General features: G+C 31.6%; 1 protein-coding gene across 4 annotated transcripts in view; it reads left to right on the plus strand.

The window, feature by feature from the left end:
- The window catches only part of Pde8 (phosphodiesterase 8), a 1,030,175-nt gene that overhangs the window by 866,887 nt on the left and 137,275 nt on the right, over positions 1 to 26,013 (plus strand). For all 4 annotated transcript variants that reach the window (XM_072540201.1, XM_072540203.1, XM_072540202.1 and 1 more), the window contains one exon: positions 22,725 to 22,784. In XM_072540201.1, the coding sequence (XP_072396302.1) occupies positions 22,725 to 22,784 (60 nt within the window). The remainder of the gene's footprint in view (positions 1 to 22,724; positions 22,785 to 26,013) is intronic.

The following is a 26,013-nucleotide window of genomic DNA, read 5'->3' on the forward strand; positions in this document are numbered from 1 at the left end:
TGATATTAGCAAGTTTCGATTTTTAAGTTTATATATATATATATATATATATATATATATATATATATATATATATATATATATATATATATATATATATATATATATATTGTTATGTTTCTTCTTTCCCAACCAAAGAAAAATAAATAAAAATATCCATCGGAATAAAATTTTAAGATATCATTATAAACAAAAATGTATATATTAATTTAAGATAAGATTTAGTGTAGATAAGAATAGAAATTTGTTTGGCAAACGACCTTTTTCCGTTTCAAACAAAATTATCAAAAAACCTTTGTTTAGAATTAAAAGACATTCTACCTGTAAGTTAATCTTTTCATTGTTTGTATAGTCGAGTATTAAATGACCATATTCTAATCTTTTGAAATATGTATAAATGATGTATTGAAAAAAACCAATTTTAAAGTAAGCTATTTAGTTTTTTTTCTGAAACCGAAATTAGGCTTTTCCAAAATCATGGTAAACACAATTTGAGCTTTTGATTGGACGGTCGTTTTTAGATGGGAATGTGTGAGCCGATCAGGAGACTGGACGAGTTAGTCATATTTTGGTCATCGAAAGGAAACAGTCGTCTGTCTCAAGATAGGGTGTGGTTCGTGAGTTTGGATACCGGCGTAACGAAAAGAAGTGAATAGTTTGAAGAAGGAGATAACAAGTAGATTAAAAGAGGTCCTTGTATCTACCGTGGGCATTTTATAAAGTATATGTGAAAGTATTCTTACGGCATCAAGTTGACAAAAGGAGGTCCTGGTGTCATAAATAAGTAGCTGAGTTTGGAGAAGTGAAACAGGTGTTTTTTTGTGTAGTCTGCAGGAGGTTTGCAGAGACGTTAAGAAAGAGCCGAGGTGCCAAAGAGGAGAGATCACATCGTTGAGGAGACTGGACTTTTCTGGGTATGTTCCAACATACAACTCAAGAAGAAAATAAGCTGTAAGTGTTTGTACAATTAAATTTTATATCTGTGAAGGATCGGTTTGACATCATGGTCATTAGCATTCAAATTTAAGAACTGAGGTTTTGTTAGGCTAATCAAAAGTTTAAAGTTTTGTTGTTTCTGGTTTCCAGTAAAGAAAATTTTGAGTAAAATTGGTTTTCACGTAATATAAATGTATGTAGCTTTATAATCTTATTATTATAAAAATTTGATTTATTTTCTTGTATGCTGATTGATAAGATAACGACAGAATTTAATAATTGTTTTATTCGTTCATATAAAATAAAGAAACGTAAATCTTTGTAATATAATATATTTGTATTCTTATCCTTTCTTCTCTATCCCGATAAAAGACAACTAGAAAATCTTTTGAATCCATCGAACATAGGTAATATAAGGATTATTTTACTTTTGATAACAAACAAGTTATATAAATTTTTATTGGCTCAATAAACTAAGATTAAAGTCAAAATAAACAATCATAACAATATATATATATATATATATATATATATATATATATATATATATATATATATATATAATTTGTTATTGCCAAGTTCCATAAAAGAGGTATGAACAGTTTGATTTTTACTCCAATTAATTATATTATTCTAAATTATACCTATTAATTAACAGTCAATTAACCGCTAATTGGTGCACAATTTTTTGGTTAATTTGTTTTTTGCTAATATAAATAAATTGGATGGTTTACCAACACGTGAGCATGCAACATATCATTGACTATGTGAGAAACATGGATTCTCTAATCCAAGCCGCAAACTGACATTGTCTTCCTTATAATTTGTTAATGGTCATCGCGAATACTTATCGAACAGGGAATTGAAGCCACTTGAATGATATTGTAGTATATGAGGGCATCATTGGGATACGTGGCAACAGGACGAGTTTTCCTTCAAATCGTCCAGTCAAAATGGTTGCTCAATAATAATTCCGGTGATAGTTTTAATGACCTAACTTATGCCGTTGCATATTCTGGGTGAGTTCAAATTGAGTAGCAGAATTATTGGCGGATCACTTGTGTAGTGGCATCACTAGTATGTCCAGATAATTTCTGTTAGATAATTTACGGCTTCGTCTTTATTAACAATACTGTCAATTTATTTAAAAGATATCAGATCATCTGGTAACAACTGTTGAATCTGGAAGTTAATTTCGACAACATCAAAATGTTTCGTCGTCAAAATTACGCGCTCATTGATCCAATTTTGATTCAAGTAATTATTCAGTATAGCCGGAAAGACACACTTAATTTATGTACGAACAAAAGTGTAGAAATTATCTAGAAGTTTGATGCATTGTGTATTTGGATGCAGGTTTATTTTTCCGTTTCCAATATCCAGCAAAGGTTTGGAAAAAATTTACGCCGAAAGATCATTTTGCACTAGTACTCTTATGTTAATGGTTAATCAAACTGTTTGGACATTTCCCATAAAAATGATTGTTTTAAACATGCATTAATCGTATCCGCATATGTAAAGAGAGGAAAAACCAGTAATGTCTTCCGAAATTTACCAGACAGTAGTAAGACAGCACCATCGAATAGATTGTCGTTGTCATTTAAATCTTGCATATTTCTATGTATTACCTCGAGTGAATGTTTGTGAGCCATAGTACATTCTTCCCAGATAATAGCTGAACTCGTTTGCATCACTACAACCATTCCACTTCTTTTTTTAATGTTACACATTGCATTTGGTTTGCTATGAATGTCTAATGGCAGCTTGAGTGCTGAATGTGCTGTTCGCCCTCTTTCTAACAATTTTCTGAATCACCAGTAATAAGTAATTTTAAAGGTTCTGGTGAAGTGGTAAGAGATGGTAACACAACTTTACCTGATGCGCAATATATTCTAAGTGCTTTATTGTGAAACTTCGATGCTTGGCAATACTGGCATACTGTGTCCATTGCACTAATAGCACTTTTAAAATGGGCTGAATATATCTGAAACATATTCAAATGTAAAACGAACAAATAATATACGTGTAAATGCGCGTTAGATTCGCTGTCTTTTTCGTTCTTGTGTTCTACATGTAGCTATCTGCTGCTCACGTGCAGCTCTCGTTCTTAAATATATTCTGTCGTACACCTTGGTCACGATGTGCATGAGATTCTTGTTCATGGTTCTCTTGTGACCTTGTTCTCTGATCTTCATTTATTTGAGTAGTTTTTTCACCCGATCTATTAGCCTTTGCAATTCGTTAACGTCTTGTGGCTTGGCAACATGCATTGTTGAGGATTGTTTTTCTTCGATGCATTTTATTCAAAATTACAATTGATATGCTTTAAAACAGTTTAAATAAATAATTGAATAAAATCAAGATAAATATAAAAATCAACTATTTATTCAAATATTTTATAGATTTTTATGACAATAAACTGAAATTACCACTGAAAATAATTTGAACTAACAGTGTAAATAATACACAAACTTAATTTAAATTTGCGTACTGTTATTAATAATATAGAATTATAATAAAATCAAAAGAGTATGTATACTCGGTTCACTAATTCCAGCAATTAAATTTAAATTTAGCAATTTTTTTTTGTGAAGTTTGTTACATTTTGACGACTGAAAGTTCCTGTAAACTAATAATTATTTACTACTAACACATGCAAAATAAAACTGCATGAAACAATAAATCAAAGGTTTAATGTTTATATTTTTAAAATTGTATAATGGTCTTTAGATTTGTATTTACACATTTAAAGATTACTATTTACAAAATAGCTTTTGGGCTATCCCCATTTGTTTGGTGTATAGTAAAGAAATACATAAATAAAATAAAAATAATTACTGCCGATCACAGTTTATTTATTTACATCATATAAAGTATTGACCAAATGAACAAATAATAATATCACAAAAAAGTGTTGCTGGATTTCCAATAAATAATTAAATTCATTTGGAATCATTACTTTGAATTTAAGATATTAATATTGAATGATATTGAATTTTATTCGATACTTTAAGAAAATATAAGTAAAATGATATTTCAGCATTGCATACAATTACTGTAAGTTGCCTATACTTGAGAGAGTTGGTGCAACTCAACAACTGTAAATTATTAATACTGTAAAAGAAATAAAATAAGACTTACTCACAATTAATTTAATTTTACTACCAAAACGACCGGTTTCGCTTTCTACACTTTGCAAAGCATCTTCAGGTCAAACGGTACAAAGTAAATTAAATGCTGAAACCGGTCGTTTTGGTAGTAAAATTAAATTGATTGTAAGTCTTATTTTATTTCTTTTACCTGTTTGAAATGGACTCACACAAGCAACACATTCATGATATTAATACTGTTTTTTATAAAATATACTTTTTTATATAATAGAAGCTTACTATATACAATAAAAATATATATAGAAATTTTTTTATGGATTTAGTATACTCAATTATATTTTAATATTCTTTAACACTCTCAGTCGATTTTTATATTTTTAATTTTCAATTTTAATATTGACTTAATGAACAAACTTAAATTTTTAACTTTATTGCAAAAAAATTGTTAAAAATAGTTTTTTTATTGTAAATAAACTATGTTAAACATGTTAAAAACTGTTTGTATGAGAAAATAAAACTGCTTTTACTGTTTTTCCTTACAATTTCATCATATTTTCTCTGTTCGAAAAAAGTAAACAGACGTGAAGTTTGTTGTTAAATGTCACTTTATGTTCAAATGAACTACCACTGTAACAGTAGATCTTATAAAACATGTTTTATAAGAGTATAGTGTAACTGTATGGGAAAATAAAGCCGTTGATTCTACTACTTTCCTCGTAATTTTATCATTATTTCTTGCCTAGTAGACCTTCCTAGGATTTCAAATAAATATTTTAAAACCAAAATTAGAGCCAAATCCATTCAGTCGTTCTCGATTTATTATAAAAAAAAAGGTATAAAAACATAAAATGACATTTGTTAATGATATGATTATGATATGATATTTTATAGCTACATGGATCAAATAAACTAAAACTGGAGAGGTGAAGTCGTATAAAACATTTTGAATTTACAATTATAGTTATTTATTGTACAAGACGATAAAATTGTACTTTATCTTTAGAGCGTTTTTTAGCTCGATTATTAGCTAATTATGCTCAAGAAAATAATGCGATTTTATCGTTGTGTGCAATACAACATTTTTTTCTATAGCAAGACTTCAAGTTCGGGTGAAAAATAGAATTTCAAAGAAAATTGTAATTTTTAGCACAAAAATTGCAATTGTGTTGCTCCGTTGCTAGGGATATGAATTACTCTGTCAACAAATGTCAAACAAATGTTACGTTTTGGTTTTTGGGGAGAATATTGTTGCGTTTTGTGTACAAAGTAAATAAATACGAAATGGACGGAAAAGAATTGACCCAAGAAAAGGAAAACCTGCCATCAGATGTAGAAAACGCAGCGTTGGAAGCAGAAAGTTTATTGTTGCCACAAAAATCTAGGATGATGTATGATAAAGAATACCAGTCTTTTAAAAAGTGGAAAAGCATTAAGAATATCAATGGCGTGAGTGAAAAAATACTTCTGGCGTATTTTTCTGAAAATTCGAAGAAAGCGATGCCATCGTCATTATGGTCGTATTATTCGATGCTGAAGCGTACGTTATTGGTGAATGAAAATTGTGACATTTCTAAATTCAGCAAGTTAACCACCTTACTAAAAAACCTGAGTGGAGGATACAAAGCTAAAAAGTCCAAAATCCTGGAGTCAGATGACATTATTAAATTTCTGACAGAAGCTCCTGATGACGTCTATTTGTTGATGAAGGTTATTGCTATTTTTGGTGTGCATGGAGAGACTAGGTCCGATGAATTGTATAAGTTACAAGTGTTTAATGTGGACGACAGAAAATCGGTAATAATCGTTTCATTATCTGATACTAAAACCAGGCAGGAAAGATCGTTTTGTATTACTGACAAGAAAAGTGGACTGAGTTTCTTGGAAATTGTGAGAAAGTATATTGCCTTGCGCCCCAAAAACGTACCTCACAGTAAGTTTTTTGTAAATTACCGACAGCAAAAGTGCACTACTCAACCAGTGGGGATAAACACTATATATAATATCTCCAAGAAGATTGCAGATTTTTTGAAACTTGCAAATTCAGAAATGTACACGGGGCATTGTTTCCGTCGTTCTTCAGCTACTATGTTCGCAAATTCTGGAGCTGATCTAGTAAAAGTTAAACGTTTAGGTGGATGGAATTCGTCATCTGTTGTAGAATCTTACATTGAAGAGTCAATAATCAATAAGATTGCTGTATCCAAGTGTATACTTGGCGGACCAGAAAATCAATCCAGTACCTCGAATCGAGTGTTTAAGCAAACGAGTACAAGTTATGATGCTCCAAAAATAGATATTTCTAATAATGTTAATTGTAAAATTTCAGTTGTTTTTAATCCTTAATGTGTTTGAATTTGTAAATTTTATTGAATAAAAAAAAGTTAAAACATTTTAACCCATTCTACCCTTGCGGTTAAAGTGATACTCTATCTACTCAAAACAGTTGTTATAGCAACACTTTAACATTAGCTATGAAAAAAAAATAAGGGCCCTTCATCGATATAAAAAATATCCTATCTCCTAAGTTGACCAACATATATAGATATATATATATATATATATATATATATATATATATATATACTCGTATATATATATATATATATATATATATATATATATATATACGAGTATAAACAACATTTGTTTAATTTGTTAATGTTTGTATTTTGAGAACGATTTTCCGAAGTGGAAATTGAAACGTCAATAAACTTACTTTAAGCTTCAATTGTGGCTTATTCCCATTAAAATAGTAATTACTGTGATGTTTGTAACGTTGCCAGATTTACCATTTTTCTGATATCGTCTAATCACTTTGGTCTTTTGAATACAACACCCTGTATATATTGTACCTTTACTGAAATCTCCACTTCAATACCATTTTATTAATATACAATACTTTCGATTTTATGTAGTCAGGAATATCCTTAAAAGATAAAACTTAAGCCTAGAAACGCCTAATTGCCTAATAGTTTTCATTACGTCACAATATAAATATTGCTTTATTATATATGTCGGAAAAACATATCATGAATTTGTGCAGCACTGCGTGAAGATGTATGCGGATATTCAAGGAAATTCTGCAATAAATTTAAAGTTTTATTATAATGTATATCAGTTTTTGGTTTGCATGTTCGAATGCTATCTTTTACTCGAAAAATTTCCTCAAAGCACTTTACAATTTTTCGTGCCGTCGTGTCGCCTTCTCAATAGGAGAATGGTTTGGAAAAGTATCGTTGAACAAGTTGGCTACTTCAGTATAAGATCTTTTTCTACCGCCGTAACCCTTCATCATTAAAACAATACTTCGCTTTTTTTCAGTAAGAACCACCTTTATTGTAGAGTTTTTGAAAATACATAAAACAACTTCAGTTTTAGTTATTAATACAATTGAGCTAACAAAACTTTTCAATTATCGTCAAGCTATTGTTAGCTTTATAAATAGCCATCATTGGTGCTACAGCCCTATAAAAGAGCCTCGACCTTCCCAAGTCTATTACGCCAGTCAGTTCTATCCATTGCCAACTGTTGCCAGTTTGCTGCGCCTATTTTTCTACCATCCTTATCTACACCATCCCTCCATCTGAGTTTTGGCCTACCCCTACTTCTACTTCCCACAGGTTGTGACATAAGGATTTTTCTAGGAGGGTTGTTCTGCTGTGACCTTGCCAGATGTCCTGCCCATCTTAGTCTTCCTATTTTTATAAGGGATACTACGTCTTTACCACCAAATATATGTTTATATCTGTGATATATCTCGTAGTTGTACCTCCTTCTCCAAACTCTATAAATTCTATATTTACCGAATTATTTTAAAACTATTTGGCACCGAGAAGTTTTGTTTATTTAACACCTCTGTGACTGGATAAAATACCAAATGTTACATATGGTTGAAATCGTATTGAAGTGAGGATTCCATTAATAATACAATATACAGGCGTGTTGCATTAAAAAAACCAAAGTGACTAATGGTATGGGAAAAATGGTAAATCTGGCAACATTGTAAGATTCAAATTTTAAATCTCTTTATTGCAGATTAGGCTGATTTTTGTACAATTCGGACCATCCATTACAGAGATAATTAGTCGTTTTCAGAATTTTGGTCAACTCTGTATAGGAATAACTAATACCATATGAATCACAAGTAATATTAAAAATATCTAAACCAATACTTGGCTCGGTTTAGTATCTTTTTATTTATTATTTTCCTTTTAAATTATTTTGACTTTAACGCGTAATGAAATATTTTACAAAAGAACACCTTTCATCAAGTTGAAATTAATCTCTTAACCAACAAACATAAAACAAATTGTTTAACATAAAAGACTGCATTCTTTGTGTGTACCTGACAGAGCGTGTCTCAACAAAACGAAAATACACATTAAAAATGATCATATTATGAATGCTTAGGTGGTAAAGGAAGATTATTATAGTAACATGACAGCGTTGTAATTTTATTAAAAGCTGTAAAATGTTAAGTGGGTAATACATAAAACATAGCGTTGAAAAATCGTTGCAATAAAATTTATTAAGAACGTGAGATGTTAAGCCTAACTGTTTATTTTATTATAGTATTCAGTAGGTAAATGTATCTGGTACATATACTAAATCTTCTTGTCACAATCTGTTCAGTCTTCGTTTGATTGCTAGTTGATTGAAAAGGTTTCTTATTAGATGGAATATCTGTTTACTGTGTCGATTTAGTTGTTTGCATTACTCGTAATAACTGTCTACGTATGTATATGGTATGTTTAATTCTGCGTGTAGATTTGGAGGATCTTCGTTTATGACGGTTTGCTGCTCCACGCAGCTATATACCCTAGGTCAGTGGTTCCCAACTGGTGGTCCGCGGATCCCTGGGGGTCCGCGAGGTATGGCTGAGGGGTCCGCAAGAAATAAAATAAATATATGAAGAGCCAGGGAGAAAGACGATATAAGTCCATTTTGCAAATTTTTTTAGGAGAGCGAAAACAAAGTTTTTCTCTCTAAACTAAATCTTTAAAATTAATAACATATATCGCGCAAACTTAAAGTTATATCAAATTTTAGATTTTGGTTATATACCTAAAAAAATATTTTCGTGTAAGACAGATTCGGCCTCTTATCTTCACCACCACTGACACTGGAACTAGATGGGACCCTACTTTGGCTTTATGCCGTTAAAATGCGTCGCCGTGCTGTCTGTTTGCATTACAGTTACACAGCCAATTCGCATTCAGAGATGTCAGTCGGCTATTGTTAGTAAGTTAGTTAGTTCATTGCTAGTGCCTTCCTTGACCGTGTTGAAACGTGTGATTTTGTGCAACATTTTAAAGCTTTGTTTTTCACGGAAAGTTACATTACGCGTACGTTATGGACCGTTGGTTAAAATGTGGATCGTTAAAACGGGATAGACCTACAGACGAAGAGGGAGAAAATGCATTCAATGTTAAAGTTAAAAAGTCAATGACTCTCGAACCGAACTTGTCAGTGTCTCTTGAACCCAACTCGTCGGTGTCTCTTAAAACTATTTCGACCAAGATCAGTGCTGCAAAAATTAGAAAATACAACTCTAATTACTTGGAAATGGGTTTCACGTTCACTGGCCCTGAGCAGCAGCCTAACTCAATGTGTAATTAGCTACGAAAGCCTTTCGAATGAGTGTATGAATCCAGCAAAACTCCGTCGGCATCTTCAGACAAAACATCCAGAGTTCAAGAGTAAGTCATACGATTTTTTTTTTAAACAAACTAGGAGAGCTTAAAAGATCTCGTAAAAACATTACTAAACACTATGGTGCAAATGTAAATGAAAATGCAACCCTTGCATCTTATGAGGTATCTCAGCTTGTCGCTAAATGTGGAAAAAACCATACAATTGCTGAAGAACTTATACTATCATCAGCAATAATTCTATGCAAGAGAATGTTGGGTGATGCGGCTGTTAAGATAATAAGTACTGTTTCGCTCTCTAATACTGTCCAAAGACGAATTTCAGATATGGCCAATAACATTGAAGATACATTGCTGGTCAGACTTAGCATGAGCGACATCTTTGCTCTTCAATTGGACGAAAGCACCGACATATCAAAAAAAGGAATAATGTTGTGTTTTGTTCGATATTTGTGGAAGGACCAGATATTGGAAGATTTCCTTTTTTCATACGAACCACTTCACACAACAGCAGCAGATATTTTTACTGCATTGAATGATTTTTTCAATAAACATGACGTCACATGGACAAAATATGTCGGCTTGTCTACGGATGGAGCAAAATTAATGGCTGGCCTCAAAGCAGGACTTCAAGCTCGTGTCAAAGAAGTAGCTCCTGAGGTAAAATGGATACACTGTTGTATTCATCGTGAAGCCTTGGTAGCCAAAACATTGCCTGAACCTTTGCAGAAGATACTTAACGAAGTAGTTCAAATCGTTAACTACATTGAAACGCGACCTCTTCAATCCAGATTATTTTCTTTGTTGTGCAAAGAGATTGGCAGTGAGCATGAACACCTTCTTATTCATACGGAAGTAAGGTGACTCTCTCGAGGGAGGATATTGACAAGATTTTTTGAACTTAGAGATTAAGTTCGTGTTTTTCTTCTTGACACCAAGTACGCAGATGTTCTCACTGACTTTTCTTGGCTTTGCTCAACTGCCTACTTAACTGACGTGTTTGAACACTTGAATGTATTAAACTTAAGTTTGCAAGGGAAAAATGTAGATATGTTTAAAGTAGAAGATCAGTGCTATGGTAAAAAAGTGCCAGCTGTGGGCGGCAAGGATTGAAAACGAGTCGTTCACTAACTTTAATAATTTGAAACAGTTCTTGGAGTCTGTAGAGCAGAGTTTACCTGACCCGATAAAGATCAACGCAGCTGAGCACCTACGCAGCCTAGCCACGACTTTTAGGATATACTTCCCTGAACCTGACTCTGACGATGGTTGGATTCGAAATCCTTTCAGCTGTCAAGCAATTGAACAAATCCAAGGCCTCACAGAAGAAGAACAAGATAAGCGTGTGGATTTTTCGAGTTGTGGTACGATGAAGGACATTTTTAATGGCGAGAAAATAGCAGACTTCTGGGCAACAGCACGCAAGGATTACAAAGAACTTGGAGATGAGGCCATGAAAAAATCCTTTTGTTTGCAACAACCTATCGGTGTGAGCAAGCATTTTCTTCCATATGCTTCATGAAAAACAAATATAGGAATCGGCTTGACATGCGGTCGGATTTCAGAGTGAAAGTTTCAAGTTTGGAACCTAACATTACAGAAATAATGAGTTCTAAGGTTAAATTTAACGTATCTCATTAATTGAGGAGTGAAAATTAAAACTAATAATGTACTTGTGTAGGTACTCTGTATTTTCACAAATAAATCCTAAATAGCATTAGTTTGATTTATGTTTTCACATATTTAGGCCCTTTTCAGGTAACTTTAGGTTTGTTTAGGTCTTTAGGAAATAGTGGGGATCCTCGTCATTGTAGTACCTTGATGAAGGGGTCCTTGGAAAAATTTTGTTGAGAACCCCTGCCCTAGGTTCAAATAGATTTTTAATATTACATGCTAAATAATTCTTTTATTTTCAACGAATAACTGGAACTTTTTATGTATTTGTCAATGAATATTTTTAAACTTTGAGCTCTACTTGTCTTTTTCTTGCTTTTATATAAATTTCTGCATTTTTTTCGCGTTCAGGTGATGTTCTCGATATTTAACCTTAATCAGACCTTTGTGAACAGGTAGCTTTTCTTACAGAAAACGTTTCATTGTGACCTTCCATTGTACCTGACATTCGTGTAGTGTGTAATTTTTGGCAAGCTGCAATAGTATTATTGTAGTCTGATAGATTATGTTGTTATGTAGCATATAATTTGTTAGCGGGCCATTAATCGTAAAGCGTTTCTTTCATGTTTGAGTTTCTTTTTGTCATCTTTGTGAAAACCTAGTCTTGAGTTAAGTAGCTGACTGGTTTGTCCAATATATACCCATCGCAATTTGAGCAGGGAATTTTATTACAATACTTCCGTATAAAGATTCAATATTGAGAGAAACTAATTTATACTTTCTACGTAAATGTACATTTTTGATAAATCCGTAAACTGATTTTCGACACCAAATTCAGATTTCTGCTTTAACCTGTGCCTTTTAAGAATTGCAAGGCAAAACAGACGTTGATAAAGATGTTATTAGAGACATGGGGAATTTATCGGATGTCGCTATTTCGTCCAGATCGAAGCCATTTTGTAGTTGCTTCTGTTATGACAGAAAAGGTTATTTTCACGTTTAGGGCGTTTGTGAATAGCCGCTCCGAAGATCCCTTCTAGGGTGAAATACGTATAAGCGGATACACAGACGCACTATACGTGAAATCAAATCTTAACTGTCTTTCCTCGTATATTTTTGAGTTTAGATTTCAAGTCATCAGCGTCTTTTAATAATTTTTAGCGATTTTTCTTAATTACATTGGAAATAATGTGCTTCAAATATTTTAAAAGGTTTTTAAAAGGAAACTGAATACATGTGACAATAGACCTCAAGGGCATACTCTATATATTTTTTGGACGGACCGTATATTTTTGGAGCTACCTACGGCATTATAGGTCAAGTAAGTTACGTTTTTACTAGACACAACTGTATAAACGGGTTTGACAGTTGAAATGTGTAGTATGAGATATTACAAAAATACTCTCATCTAGGGATTCATCAACTTTTAATGTTATTTTTATTATTAAATTAAATATTCATAAATATTTATTATTATTATATTTAAATAAACAATCTTATAAATATCTATAATAAACAAACTTATTTTTAAATAAACAACCAAAACGTGAAACTTAATATTTTGTTCATAACTTAAAAACTTTTCACTTAAAAACAAAAAGATACATAAAATAAGATATGTTAAATTAAAATTGGTTAATAAACAAAAAAAGGTATTTTAAAATGAACAACAAAACCGTTCTTTTGAATGTTGTTAATAATTTTTCAAAAGGAGCAAATTTCCAAGGCTGGTACAGATAATTTGACTGAATGGATCTCAATAATCCGAGGCTGATTTTCTTTAAAGACATACTATTAACATATAAAAAAAAGTTTAAAAAAATTACATTTATGTACAGACAATTATTTAATAATAAACAGCACTTTTTAGCAATAACAATAACTTTCTAGAATTTATTTAAAATTAAATGACCAAAAAATATTCGGAAACTGGTCATAAAAGACAACTTTTTATAAAAGAAAAAAGGTTCTTTGAATCGAATTTTTTATTTTTCTGTTTGTTTTACTACATTTTTATTGACAAATTGTTGTATTTTGTTAGTTACTTTTTATGCAATTTTTAATTTAGACCTGCTTAGAATAAATATATGATAACTAGAGACGAATTGATGGAGAGTAACCAATCGATATGGAGACCTCTTTTTTGTGGCGCAACTTCCGTGACGCCGCGTGGCGCTACTTCTTTGGCGCTCGTCTCAGCATTTTACAATAGTTAAAAAGTAATACAACGTCAGTATATGTGATCCTATATGATCCCGTATGATTCTATATGATCCTATCTGATCCTATATGATCCTACATGATCCTATATGATGCTATATGATCCTATATCATCCTATATGATTTTATATGATCCTATAATATGATCCTATATGATCCTATAAATATAATCCTATTTTTTTCTTTAATCGCTTCGAAATATTATTAAAAATGATAATTTCATTATGCAGACATGTCATACGGAAATGGCTAAAATTTTTATTAAACAATTCGTAAAAAAAAATTGAAAAATTCAATTTTTTTTTCTTTTTTTCGTTGCTATATCTAGGCAGCTATGCAATATAGAAATAAAATTTTAGAGACAAAAAAGTTAATATATAATAATATATAACATACTGGGTAGGTAAAAGTTTATGGTCTGTATGGACCTTACGTGAGATGGAGTGAGAAACACCTGTTTAAAAAGAGAGAGGTATATTAAATGCATTAGTGGAAATAATAAATTTAACAGTATAGGGGAATTTCAACGTTACCAAACTTATTGGTTTTATTTGACCTGTTGTCATTAGCATTTGAACAATGTTCTAAGATAATCAAATTTAGGCGAATTGAATTAAATGGCAGCTTACTGTTTTTTATTGGGAATATGCCACAATTTTACAATAAGTTTAATTTAACATTTTGATTTCCACTTCGAAAATCGTTTTATATAAATAAAATTAATTAATGTTTCGTATTTTAAGTACGATTTCAGAATTGGAAATCTAAACATCAAATTAACTTATTTTAAAGTCACATTGTACTTTATTCCCAATAAAAATAATAAACTGCATTATGACGTCACAATAAAAAAGCTTCATACTAAATTATTTGGCAACGTCGCGTCGTCAAAGTAACGACACTTTGATTTTAATACTGTGGTAACGAGCAGAACAAAACAGAACTAGTTTGGTATGCCATGCGTATTGCATGGGTTGGTCTTTCATAAAGCATAATAAATAAAGACAGTACTAGTAAATCATTAGGAAGCAGTAGGTGTAATATATTAAATTTATACTGGACAAAAAATTACGTCTTTTAATTAAAAATAAGATATTGAGTATTTTTCAAATAATATCTTTGAAACCACATTTTCGTTTAGATTTTTTGGAGGTAGTAGGTGTGAAAATAAATATTAGTTCTGTAAAAATGAAACAAAAAAAGATAAAATTAGTATAAAAGTATAAAATGTGTTTAAAAATGTGCATAAAATGTATAAAAATGAAATCAAATAAAAAATAATTTCAACACTACTGTTTAAATTAAAAATAATTCCAAACAATTAGAAACTCTAAACCAAATCCTTCAGTTCCTCCAAGTTGGTGGCTCTCTAGTACTCATGCCTGTACAATTTTGTTTTTAGCATCCCCCAAAAATAAAAATCCCGAGGAGCTAAGTCGGATGATCGAGGGGGCCATTTTATTGTACCGTCTGTACTAACGACATGTTCAGAAAAAATTAACACTAAATAGTTTTTAACGGCTTTTGCAATATGTGCAGGACAGCCGTCTTGTTGAAACCAAATTTCGTTGAAGTTAATTTGAAGATGTTGAAGTGCAGGAATAATTTGATTTTGCAGTAATTGGAGATATTTGACTTCGTTTAAATTGCCTTCAATGAAAAAAGGACCAAGAATATGGTCTCCCAAAATCCCGGTCCAAACATTCAACTTTTGTAGATACTGCGTACGCACAGACACACCCAAATGCTTAGTCTCCTGAGACCAATAACGTACAACAGATGGATTGTGCTTTTTGTGAATTGTGAAGGAGGACTCATCTGTACACAAAATATTTTTCAAAGAATTCAATTCAAAGAATATGGTAAAATTATTATGGCATCTCTCCATAATAATTTTACAAAATTGCATCCGTTTAAATTGATCATCAGGAAATATTTCTTGAGTTGTCTGTACTTTATAACAATGGTAGTTTCTTTTTAAAATATTCCTCAGTGTGTTTGCATTCAAATCAACTTCATCGGCAATTTGCTTACTTGAACACTGCGTCGCTTCAGCCAATGCACAAACTTGAATTTCTCTAATTTCTCGTTCTCGAGAAATTTTCTTTTTGCGAGGTTGATCTGATGGGCAGCATTTTTTACATCTGCCATTAGTACAGCCAAACTTTTCAAATTGATGAATAATGGCCAATACAGTTTTTTCTCATTTTACAGGTATTGGCCTATTTTTAAAAGCCATAATAAATAAATTAATAGTTTCTTGTACTAAATTGCCCTTAAAGTACCATTTTATTATTTGTACCCGTTCTTCTGTTATATAAACAGTATGCATATCAAATCTTTATCTGCACACTTACGCGGTTATTTCCAAAAAGAAATACATAGCATAGCGTTCAGCCTGTCTCGTATGCAGTTTACCAGTGAAGAGAACGGACCAGTGAAGAGAACGGACAAATGGCGATGTTGCCAAAATTATCTTGTTTCATTGGAAATTAGGTTACAATTTCGTCAAATAAAAATGCGAATCTGTAAATTTCTCATGGATTTAAGAAATTTTGTACCAGTATTTGTGTCAATTAGTGTTTCATTTTTAATGTCATTATTTAGTTTTAAATGGCAATATAACGTCGCCACTGATCTCCATTTTTTTTTTAACCAATTCAGTGTTATAATTCAAATATGTAATAAGGCAACCCTGCCGATGTTTCTTACGTATAAGCTGGATCGGAAATAATCGTCTGGCGTTTACTAATGGGCGTACATGAGGAATGTGAAGGGGAGACCAAGGGGAAATATAATTGTTATTTTTGTCTATTCGCTGAAAATATGATTTTATATCTGTGTTAGATATCCTGTTAAATTCTACTATACCGACCATAAACTTTTACCTACACTGTATATTAGTAATATACTGCCAGTTATAGGGAGTTCGCTTCAATAAATATATTTTTAATTTGAGGCTAAATCTCATAATTTTGTAGGTTTATTAAAAAGGACTGAAAATGAGCTATTACTTACCATATAGCCCCATTTAAAACAATTTTCTCCTTCTCCTCTATGTTAGTTAATTACATCATTTAAACGTCATAAAAATATGAACAAGTGACCCAAAACTTTAATAATTTTAGTATATGGTTCAGAGAATATGTTGAAGGGAGAGTTTAAACGCGCACTCTAGTAACCCACTAACTAAAATGTCCAAGAATTAAAAGGAAATCTGAAAATTATTCAAATGAATATTAATTTTAATCCCTCTTGGCAATAGAAAAGTACTGGTCACAATGAATAACGGCACAAGAAGATAAATAAAAAGCATGAAACGTTCACTGCAAATTTTGATATAGCTTTTGCATACTTAAAATACAAATGAGCCTCAGTTAAAACCTGTGACAATGGCTTGAGAAATTATGGAACTGCGATTTGAAATCTATGGTCGTAGAGTGATTCTAGTTCTATGGACATATTAAAATTAAATTTAACTGCATTCAGGCGCATATAGCGTGGGTTTAATTTTATTCGAGTCTCCCGAATAGTTACGAAATAATTATTGTGGTTTGTATATTTAATGTAACGATGTAGGATGTACTACGAAAATAATCCACAAAAGAGTTAATTGCACCATTAAAACTATAAATACTTATAGTATGTTAGTATGTAATTTGAAACTTGTAAAACAGAGTTTATAAAAAGTGCATTTAAGTTTTCGTACCAATAAATTAAATTAAGAATGTAACTGAATTATTTTATGAGAGAACATTTTATTGCACAGAAATTACTTTCTGTACTTTCTTCTTAACTTTTTAATACTCTTCAAAGAAGGCTATTTTAAGTTGTGTTTGACCTACTTACTTAAAACACTTTGCTTTATAGTTATTCTTATAATTATTGACATGTCTCTTCTCTTTGAAATTATCTTTCACGCCAATATTAATCAGTTTTACGACATGTCTTGTCTAATGCTCTTCTAAAACATCTTCTTTGGACTTATTTTGGCCTTAAATTCAAGACATATTTATCCAGTCAATTGGTTGAATTTTGTTTTTTTTTTATTTTTTAAATTAACAATGTACCTATTCCTAAGACTAACCAGCATTTTACATTTAACCCAATCTGCTACTTTACTGTCCTAGGTATTCCCAATGGTTCACCTTAGAAGCTAATAATTATTGTTGCACACTTCACTGTTGTGGCTAGGTTCATTGCCCGACTGACATTTATATATATATATATATATATATATATATATATATATATATATATATATATAGATATAGATATATATATATATATATATATATATATATATATATATAAATATGTTGGAAATATCGGGTATGTGGTCTATTAAATAAAAAATCTTTGTTTTTTCTAAAGCTCAATATTTCGCCATTTATTTGATGGCTTCATCGGGAGTAAAGAAATTAAAAGATTATACACCTAAATAAAATTAATACTGAAATAACATTATTGTTGATGACACTGTACATTTAATAAAATGCATGTTAAAATTTAAAATATCTTTGAGCACGTTCGTTACAATCCTAGATTAGAGGTTAGAAAAAACAAAGATTTTTTATTTAATAGACCACGTACCCGATATTTCCAACATATTTATAAATTGTTTTTTGGTCGAAATAATCACGTTATATATATATATAAATATATATATATATATATATATATATATATATATTTACTTTACATGGTTTAGAGATGAAGTGAAGACAAAATGTCAAGAAAAGAAGAAACCCCTTTTACAATACAGAACACAACAAACACAATAGGCATATAACCACTATAAATGTATCAGAAATGAAACGAATACTTTAGTTACACAAATAAAAAAGAAATGGGTACTGGCAGAGCTCCTCAAAACAGATGAAACACGACTTCTACGGAACACAAAAAGAAATATGGAGAATGATCAATATACTACAGGGCTGTATCTTGTCTTCTATTCTCTTTAATATATACTCAGAAGAAGTATTTAAGACAGCGCTGGAGGAAAGCACAGAAGGCATAAAGATAAATGGAGAAATAATTAATAACATAAGGTATGCTGATGACACTGTGATTCTAGCAAGTAGGATGGAGGAACTGAGTTGCCTAATGAGTAAGATACACAAAACAAGTGCACGATACGGACTCAGACTAAATATCACAAAAACCAAATGGATGTTAGTAAGCAAAACCCAACAACCACCACAGCAACTGATATTAGACAATGAAAGAATTGAACACGTGGATTCGTACATCTACTTGGGAACAACAGTTAACTCAAATTGGGATCAAGCGAAGGAAATACGTATAAGAGTAGAAAAGGCAAGAGCATCGTTCACTAGCATGAAGCAAATTTTCACCTCTAAAAGCCTCACCCTACCTCTGAAAATTCGACTTCTGAAATGTTATGTATTCCCGGTTTTGTTATATGGAATGGAGGCGTGGACAATGACCGCAACATTGATGAAAAAAGTAGAGGCCTTCGAAATGTGGGCTTACCGACGTATAATACGTATATCCTGGACTGAGCACGTGACCAACGAAGAGGTACTACGCCGGATAGGTAAAGAGAGAGAGGTAGGAATAAGTATAAAGAAAAGATAGTTGGAATACTTGGGTCACGTTATGAGACATAATAAATATAGAGTACTACAGCTGATCGTTCAAGGGAAAATAGACAGCAGACGGGGTCCAGGGAGGAGAAGACATTCGTGGCTCCAAAACTTGCGGCAATGGTTCGGATTGTCATCTGTTGAACTATTCAGATCTGCCGTAAACAAAGTTAGAGTGGCCATGTTGATTGCCAACGTTCGGAACGGACAAGGCACATTAAGAAGAAGGAGAATGATCAAAAGACAAAGAAAAGAGATGAACGAACTTATAAAAATGAAACACATTCGGAAGGAAATATGGGTAGACTACTTTCGATCCCTATTTGCTAAAAGTGACGATAATGAACCACTAACACCAGAGGTGACAACAAATAAAGAAATAAATATTGAGCAGGAAGAGGTAAAGAAATCATTAAGGAAATTAAAAAATAGAAAATCACCAGGAGAGGATAGAATACCGAACGAACTCCTAAAGTACGGAGGACCAGATCTGACCAAACAACTATTAAAACTAATCAAAAAAATAATAGAACAAAAAATAATTTCTCAAGCATGGAGATCCAGCATCCTAATTTCTCTCTTCAAAAAGGGAGACAAATCGGAGCCGTCAAATTACAGAGGAATTAATTTATTAAACACAATACTAAAATTAACAACCAAAGTGATAACAAATAAACTAAAAGAAATTATAACACTAACAGAAGAACAGCAAGATTTTAGGTCGGGAAGATCATGCACGGACGTTATATTATTATATAGCAAGTGCAAGAGAAATCATTAGAATACAACAAACCGGCATATCTATGTTTCGAAGACCTTAAGAAGGAATTTGACCGTATCAAATTAAAGGACGTTATCCACTTATTGTACGCAAGAGAGATTACCTATAGAAATAATCAACTTGGTCGGTAATATCTACCAAAACAACACAATAAAAGTAAAACTAGAAGAGGAACTAACCAACGCTATTGAACCTGGCACTGAAATAAGACAAAAGGGTCCTCTGAGTCCTTTATTGTTTAATCTGATAATGGATGAAATAATAAAAAGGATGCCAAATGGGAGAAAAACAACTTAAAATAATCTGATATGCAGACGACGCAATACTACTCTCTCAAAGTGAAGACGATTTATTCTATTTTATCTTGAAGATTCTATTAATTCTTCTCGTATCTTGAAGAAAATTAAATTTTAATCATTTTTTCTTTGCAAAATTTTTCTAAAATGTATAGCTGCCGAGATATAGCAACAAAATGAGGAAAATAATTTAATTTTTTTAAATTTCTTTAACAAATTGTTTAATAAAAAATTTAGCCCACCTTTTGAGGTGTCGGCATAACGAAACTGTTATGATTATATACGATTTTTTAGTTGTACATAAAATCAGATGTTTGCTTATAACAACTAATTACAATTGAGAACTTAAGACTATTTTTTATATTAGATTGTACAATTTAGTTAGTTTTAGAAACTTAGTCACTTTATCACATTTACTATAGTTCAGAGCACTTTTCAGATCACTTGGTAAATCACCTTGAAGTCGTTCCAGGTGATAGAGTGGGCAACTAACAATAATGTGTTCGATTGTCAGAGGAATATCACAAACATATCACAGTTTTTGTTGTTCTTTCTTCATTAGTTACTGGTGGGTTAACCTGGTATGTCCTATTCTCAAGCGGTGAGTTGTAGCATTTGTATATGTGTAAATACGGATTGAATGTTCCACTGAATATTAGCCATTTCGTTAACTTTTTGTTTTTTTTTTTTATTTATCGTTGAAAGGAGTATTTTCCTGTGATGCGTCAGTATCTTCAGAGGTGTCATCCTGAATACTAAAATCTTGGTTTATTTTACTAAGTAGTTTTTTCTTGATTCTTGTAATTCTAGATTTAATTGCTTTCGTTCAACGTGGGATATATTTCAGTTAGCATATGTCCCAACCCGTGTATATCATGTGTGTATTCTAGGGCCAGTTCTACTGTGGTGTAAGAACCGTGAACGTCTTCCTGGATAAATTGTTTGACTGGTTGTAATACCGACTCAATATTAGTAGTTTCTGAAGTGGATTTGTCTAATTTGATAATTGTTTTCTTCTTTTTAATTTGCACTGGTTTTGCTTTCGTGAATTCTGTTGGTATAGTTTCTGTAGGAGTGGAGCAAGTTGGGGATGACACTTCCGAGTAAGATCGTTTATTTTTATTATCGGTATCAGTGCTGACTTGAGCATCCATTTCTTCTCGAGATTCGTCATTTACATGTGTAATTTGATTTTGTTCGGAGCTAGTGGATGGTATTTTTTGTGAAAGAAAATTTTCCTCCGTTTGGAACTTTTGAGTATTTTGTAGATAAGAGGGATTTGAGGTACAGTCCGAGAAAACGTGACCAGCTTAGTGGCATTTGTAACAAGTTAGTTTATCGAAAAGAAAAATTCGGTACGAAATATTTTCAAAATCGATTAGAACGGAGTCGGGTACAGTAAAATTGTCTGTAGGTGCAAAGTAAACTTGTCTTCGAAAACTAAGTACATGGCTGTATTGCGGGTCTTGTATTCCAGCTCTAAGGAACGAAATCGGAGACATTAATTTAAAACCAAGATTGATTAAAGACTGTTCGATTATGTCATGGGGTATAGATGGACATACGTTGGTTAAGGGTGTAATTAGTTTACGTGCTTTGCTTGTATGTTCTCCAATATTAATTTCACCATGTTGACTTAGAACAGTACATTTTTTGGATGGACTATAGTTCTAACTGCAATGGTGTACTCTTCTGTTCTTATTTCATCTACTGCCGGTAAAATTATGGCCTGGTTTTTGTAAGGAATTTTGTTGTTGTTTTGAATGGTTGTTGCTTAGTGATGGTAGAATAAGTAATGTTTTGCTGATCGGGATTAAATGATGGACCCCTGTAGTCAGAAGTACCACCTGTCATTTGGTCAAATTTAATCTTCTATCTTTTTTTAAATTTAAATTGAACTTTCATTTCAATAATTTTAATTTGGGTAGGTCCGACTCTGTTTATTTAAAAGTAAATAGTCGATGTAGCAATTAGCAAGATAATGTCAAGAGTTGAAACTAGTTTTTTAAATAATTAATAAATTAATACGAAATATAAATAGTGTTCTTCGTATGTATATAAAAACAATGTTTGTAATCAAACTACTGCCAATTTGAAAACTGTACTTACAGCTATAAAAAATATTAACAGACCACTGTACACTGCTTCTATATATTTCGGTTTATTATTTAAATTTACACTCTTTCTTATCAAAAACTGTAAAGTTCGACTTGTCTACCTGAAATTTCTCGGAATATCTCATATACGATTTACTTTGTTCTTAAATATATTACTGTTCAGAAGAAGCTGATGTTTCAGCGAAACATCATCAGCGAAACAACATTAAGTTGAGAAAATTTAAAGTAGTGTTTTATTTTATGGTATATTATTAAACATCTTTTAAGTAAATAGTAATTTTTTTTGTAACCTACTGTTTACAAAATATTTTGAATATGCCGATTTTTTAAATTAATATATCATTTTTATTAACTTTCTCTTATCAAATATGTTTTTATCTTTTGCAGGTCTCTCAGAAATACCAAAGGAAATCAGCATACTGTTGTAGTGGCTGTTGTAAAAAAGAGGTCAGTATTTAGTATTTTTGTATTTAAAAGTTTAAAAAAATGTTATTAAAAGGGTTAAGAGAAATAGTCTCTAGACTTTTGATTGGTCTCTAGTTCAGGAGAAATACTAACTAAAAATTTTGATAAATTTTTACACGAAAATTTTTACTTTTACTAAGTGGGCTAATCCTGAAATACCATAGCAAAATACTGTGCGACATATAAATTACAATATGTAGGGTTTTTAATTAGGAGCTTATGTGAGTTTGTGCGAGATATCATTGAAATTTTGTAGTCCGTACTTCGTATATTAGTTACCTGAGTCCGAGTTAAAGATGCAAACATTATTTAGCTATCAGCAGGAGTTGGCTGGTATCTTCCGTAAGTAGCCCAGGTGGGATCTGTTTTGAATTGGACATTTTCCATTAGAGTCTATTTTTTTGCTGAAATCACTTCAGGTTGTAACTTGTATCAATACTCACGATATGCGCCAGTCCCAAATCTTGTGCTTAGGTTTGCCGGGGGTGGGAGGTTTTTTTTATTGAATGTACAGGTGACATTAGTATAAAGATAATATAATATATTATCTTTATATATATATATATATATATATATATATATATATAAATATATATATATATATATATATATATATAAATATATATATATATATAAATATATATATATATATATATATATATATATATATACAAGAATTACTGGATATTAGTGACTGTCAATATAAAAGGTTACTTAGATCTGATTTCTGGATGCTTAATTAAATCCTGTTACATCGCTATCGCTCAGAAAAAAAATTTATGACTTATGAGTGCTATTCGTTTTCAATCAATTACATAAACTGTTTTTACTCTTCCCTTCCGAAAGAAGAAAATTTTTCGTGCCATGATCAACTGATTACTGTACATACATACATTATTTACATTCACTATTTACATATACATATTTATAGAATTATATACACATTTTGGTACATATTTCCTTATATCTAATAACAAAAAAATAATGTTCAATAGCAATATAATTGTTCCCGTTTTCACATATCACTAATTCACTGTGTTTCACTATCAAACTTACAATTCTCTTCTTTTTTGACCAGGACTAGGTCTCCTGTTTCGAAGTGTTGTGGCATCGCTTTTGACTTATTTCTTTCCTGTCGCTCCTTTTTGTGCTTTAATAAGAAGGTTTTAGCTCTCTTGTGTGCGAATTGTAGTTTATAGCGTAACTCATTGTAGTAGGCATCTATATTATAACATGATTGAACGTCTCGTGTAAGGTCTTTAGGTAAGTTTACTTTCCTTCCATATAGCAATTTGAACGGTATATATCCATGATACGCGTTAGGGGTTGTGTAGTAGGAGTATGTGAACATTCTGCAACACACATCCCAATTTTCTCTGTCTTCATCTATGAATGATCTCATACAACTCGTTTAATGTTCTATATACTTTCTCACAACTTCCAATCAAGTGTGGATGGTACGCCGTTGAGAAGTTGTACTCTATCTTTAGCATTTTTGTTAGTTCGTACATTACTTCATTTTTGTACTCTGCGCCTTGGTCTGTTCTGATTTGTTTCATGAGTCCATATGTTGGTATAAAATGATCGAAAATTCCGCGAGGTATTGTCTCAGCTTCATTGTTGCACACTGGTATCCTCACTGCGTATTTCGTCAGCTCATACAGCATTGTGATACAGTATATATTGCCTCCATTACTTCTAGGGAATGGATCTATCGTGTCTATGTACACTATGTACCATGGTTTTGAAGAAGTGTCCAATATCACGAATTCCTCGACATGTAGTCTTTTCGGTTTGTTAGTTTGACATTTATGACATTGTTTAATGTATTTTCTTACGTCTTTTTCCATATTTCTCCATTTGAATCTTGCCTTCAGTTTCTTTATTAGCCTATTATTTCCTACATGACCCCCAAACATCGGGTGGTTATGATATTCCTCCATTATCCTACGTTTTTCTTTCTCGTCCTCTATTGTTTCTGGTACTTAGCATATGTATATTTCTATATTTTTCAATAATTTGTTTCCTTCTTTTATAAATTCATCAATTGTGCATAATTTAAAAATAATACTATTTACGTATATCTTTACTTTACGTACTGCATTCTCTACCGCCAGCCAAACATGCTGTGCCAACATTTGATTTAAATCAAAGTGATTGAATCCTGTGGCCATGCTCTTGCTGCACTTGATTTTGTTTTTGATCTGAATGCTCTGTGTTGGTGAGATTCGGTCTACTCCAACAAAAAAAATTGGTAGTATATGCGCCTCTAAATTATTTAGTACCCTTCTTACTGGTTGCTTAAGGACTTCCGGCTGTAATGTAGGTTTACTTTCTGTATCCTTGTGTCTTGTTTCTTACATTTTTCTTCTTGATTGAGCTCGGGTTATAGCTAGTATATGCATGTTATCTATGTATAAGTCCTTTAGCTGATGCAATGTTATTCTCGAAAGACTGTTACTGTAATTATTTTTTCCTGTTATATATTCTATTTCAAAGTCGTATTCCTCTAGATCTAATCTGATCCTCGTAAGTTTTAAGATAAGTTCCTTCATTGAAAATAGGTGTGTTAAGGGTTTATGATCCGTTTTTATCAAAAATGTTGGTGCTCCATATAAATAACATTTGAAATGGTTAATTCTCCAATGAATTGCTGATTGATGATTAGGGGTTTATTACATTCTCCGTTAGTAAAACTTCTTGATGCGTATGCTATCGGTAGGTCTATTCCGTTATGGTTTTGACTAAAAAAATCAAGTGCAGCAAGAGCATGGCCACAGGATTCAATCGCTTTGATTTAGGTCAAATGTTAGCACAGCTTGATTGGCTGTCGGTAGAGAATGCAGTACGTAAAGTAAAGATATACGTAATTGGTATTATTTTTTAATTGTGCACAATTGATGAATTTATAAAAGAAGGAAACAAATTATTGAAAAATATAGAAATATACATATGCGAAGTACCAGAAACAATAAAGGACGACAAAGAAAAACGTAGGATAATGGAGGAATATCATAACCACCCGATGTTTGGGGATCATGTAGGAAATAATAGGCTAATACAAAATCATGAATGCATAAACAAACGCACGTGAGTTAAATACCTGGAAAATAATGGGAGTAGATCATTAAGAATTAAGAGTTAACAGTCAAAAGTAGTGTTGTCATCCATCAACTGGGTACTATCTCTATTATTGTACTTAGAGAACCAA

This window comes from Diabrotica undecimpunctata, chromosome 8 (genome assembly GCF_040954645.1).
Source record: "Diabrotica undecimpunctata isolate CICGRU chromosome 8, icDiaUnde3, whole genome shotgun sequence".
NCBI classification, from domain to species: Eukaryota; Metazoa; Arthropoda; class Insecta; order Coleoptera; family Chrysomelidae; genus Diabrotica; species Diabrotica undecimpunctata.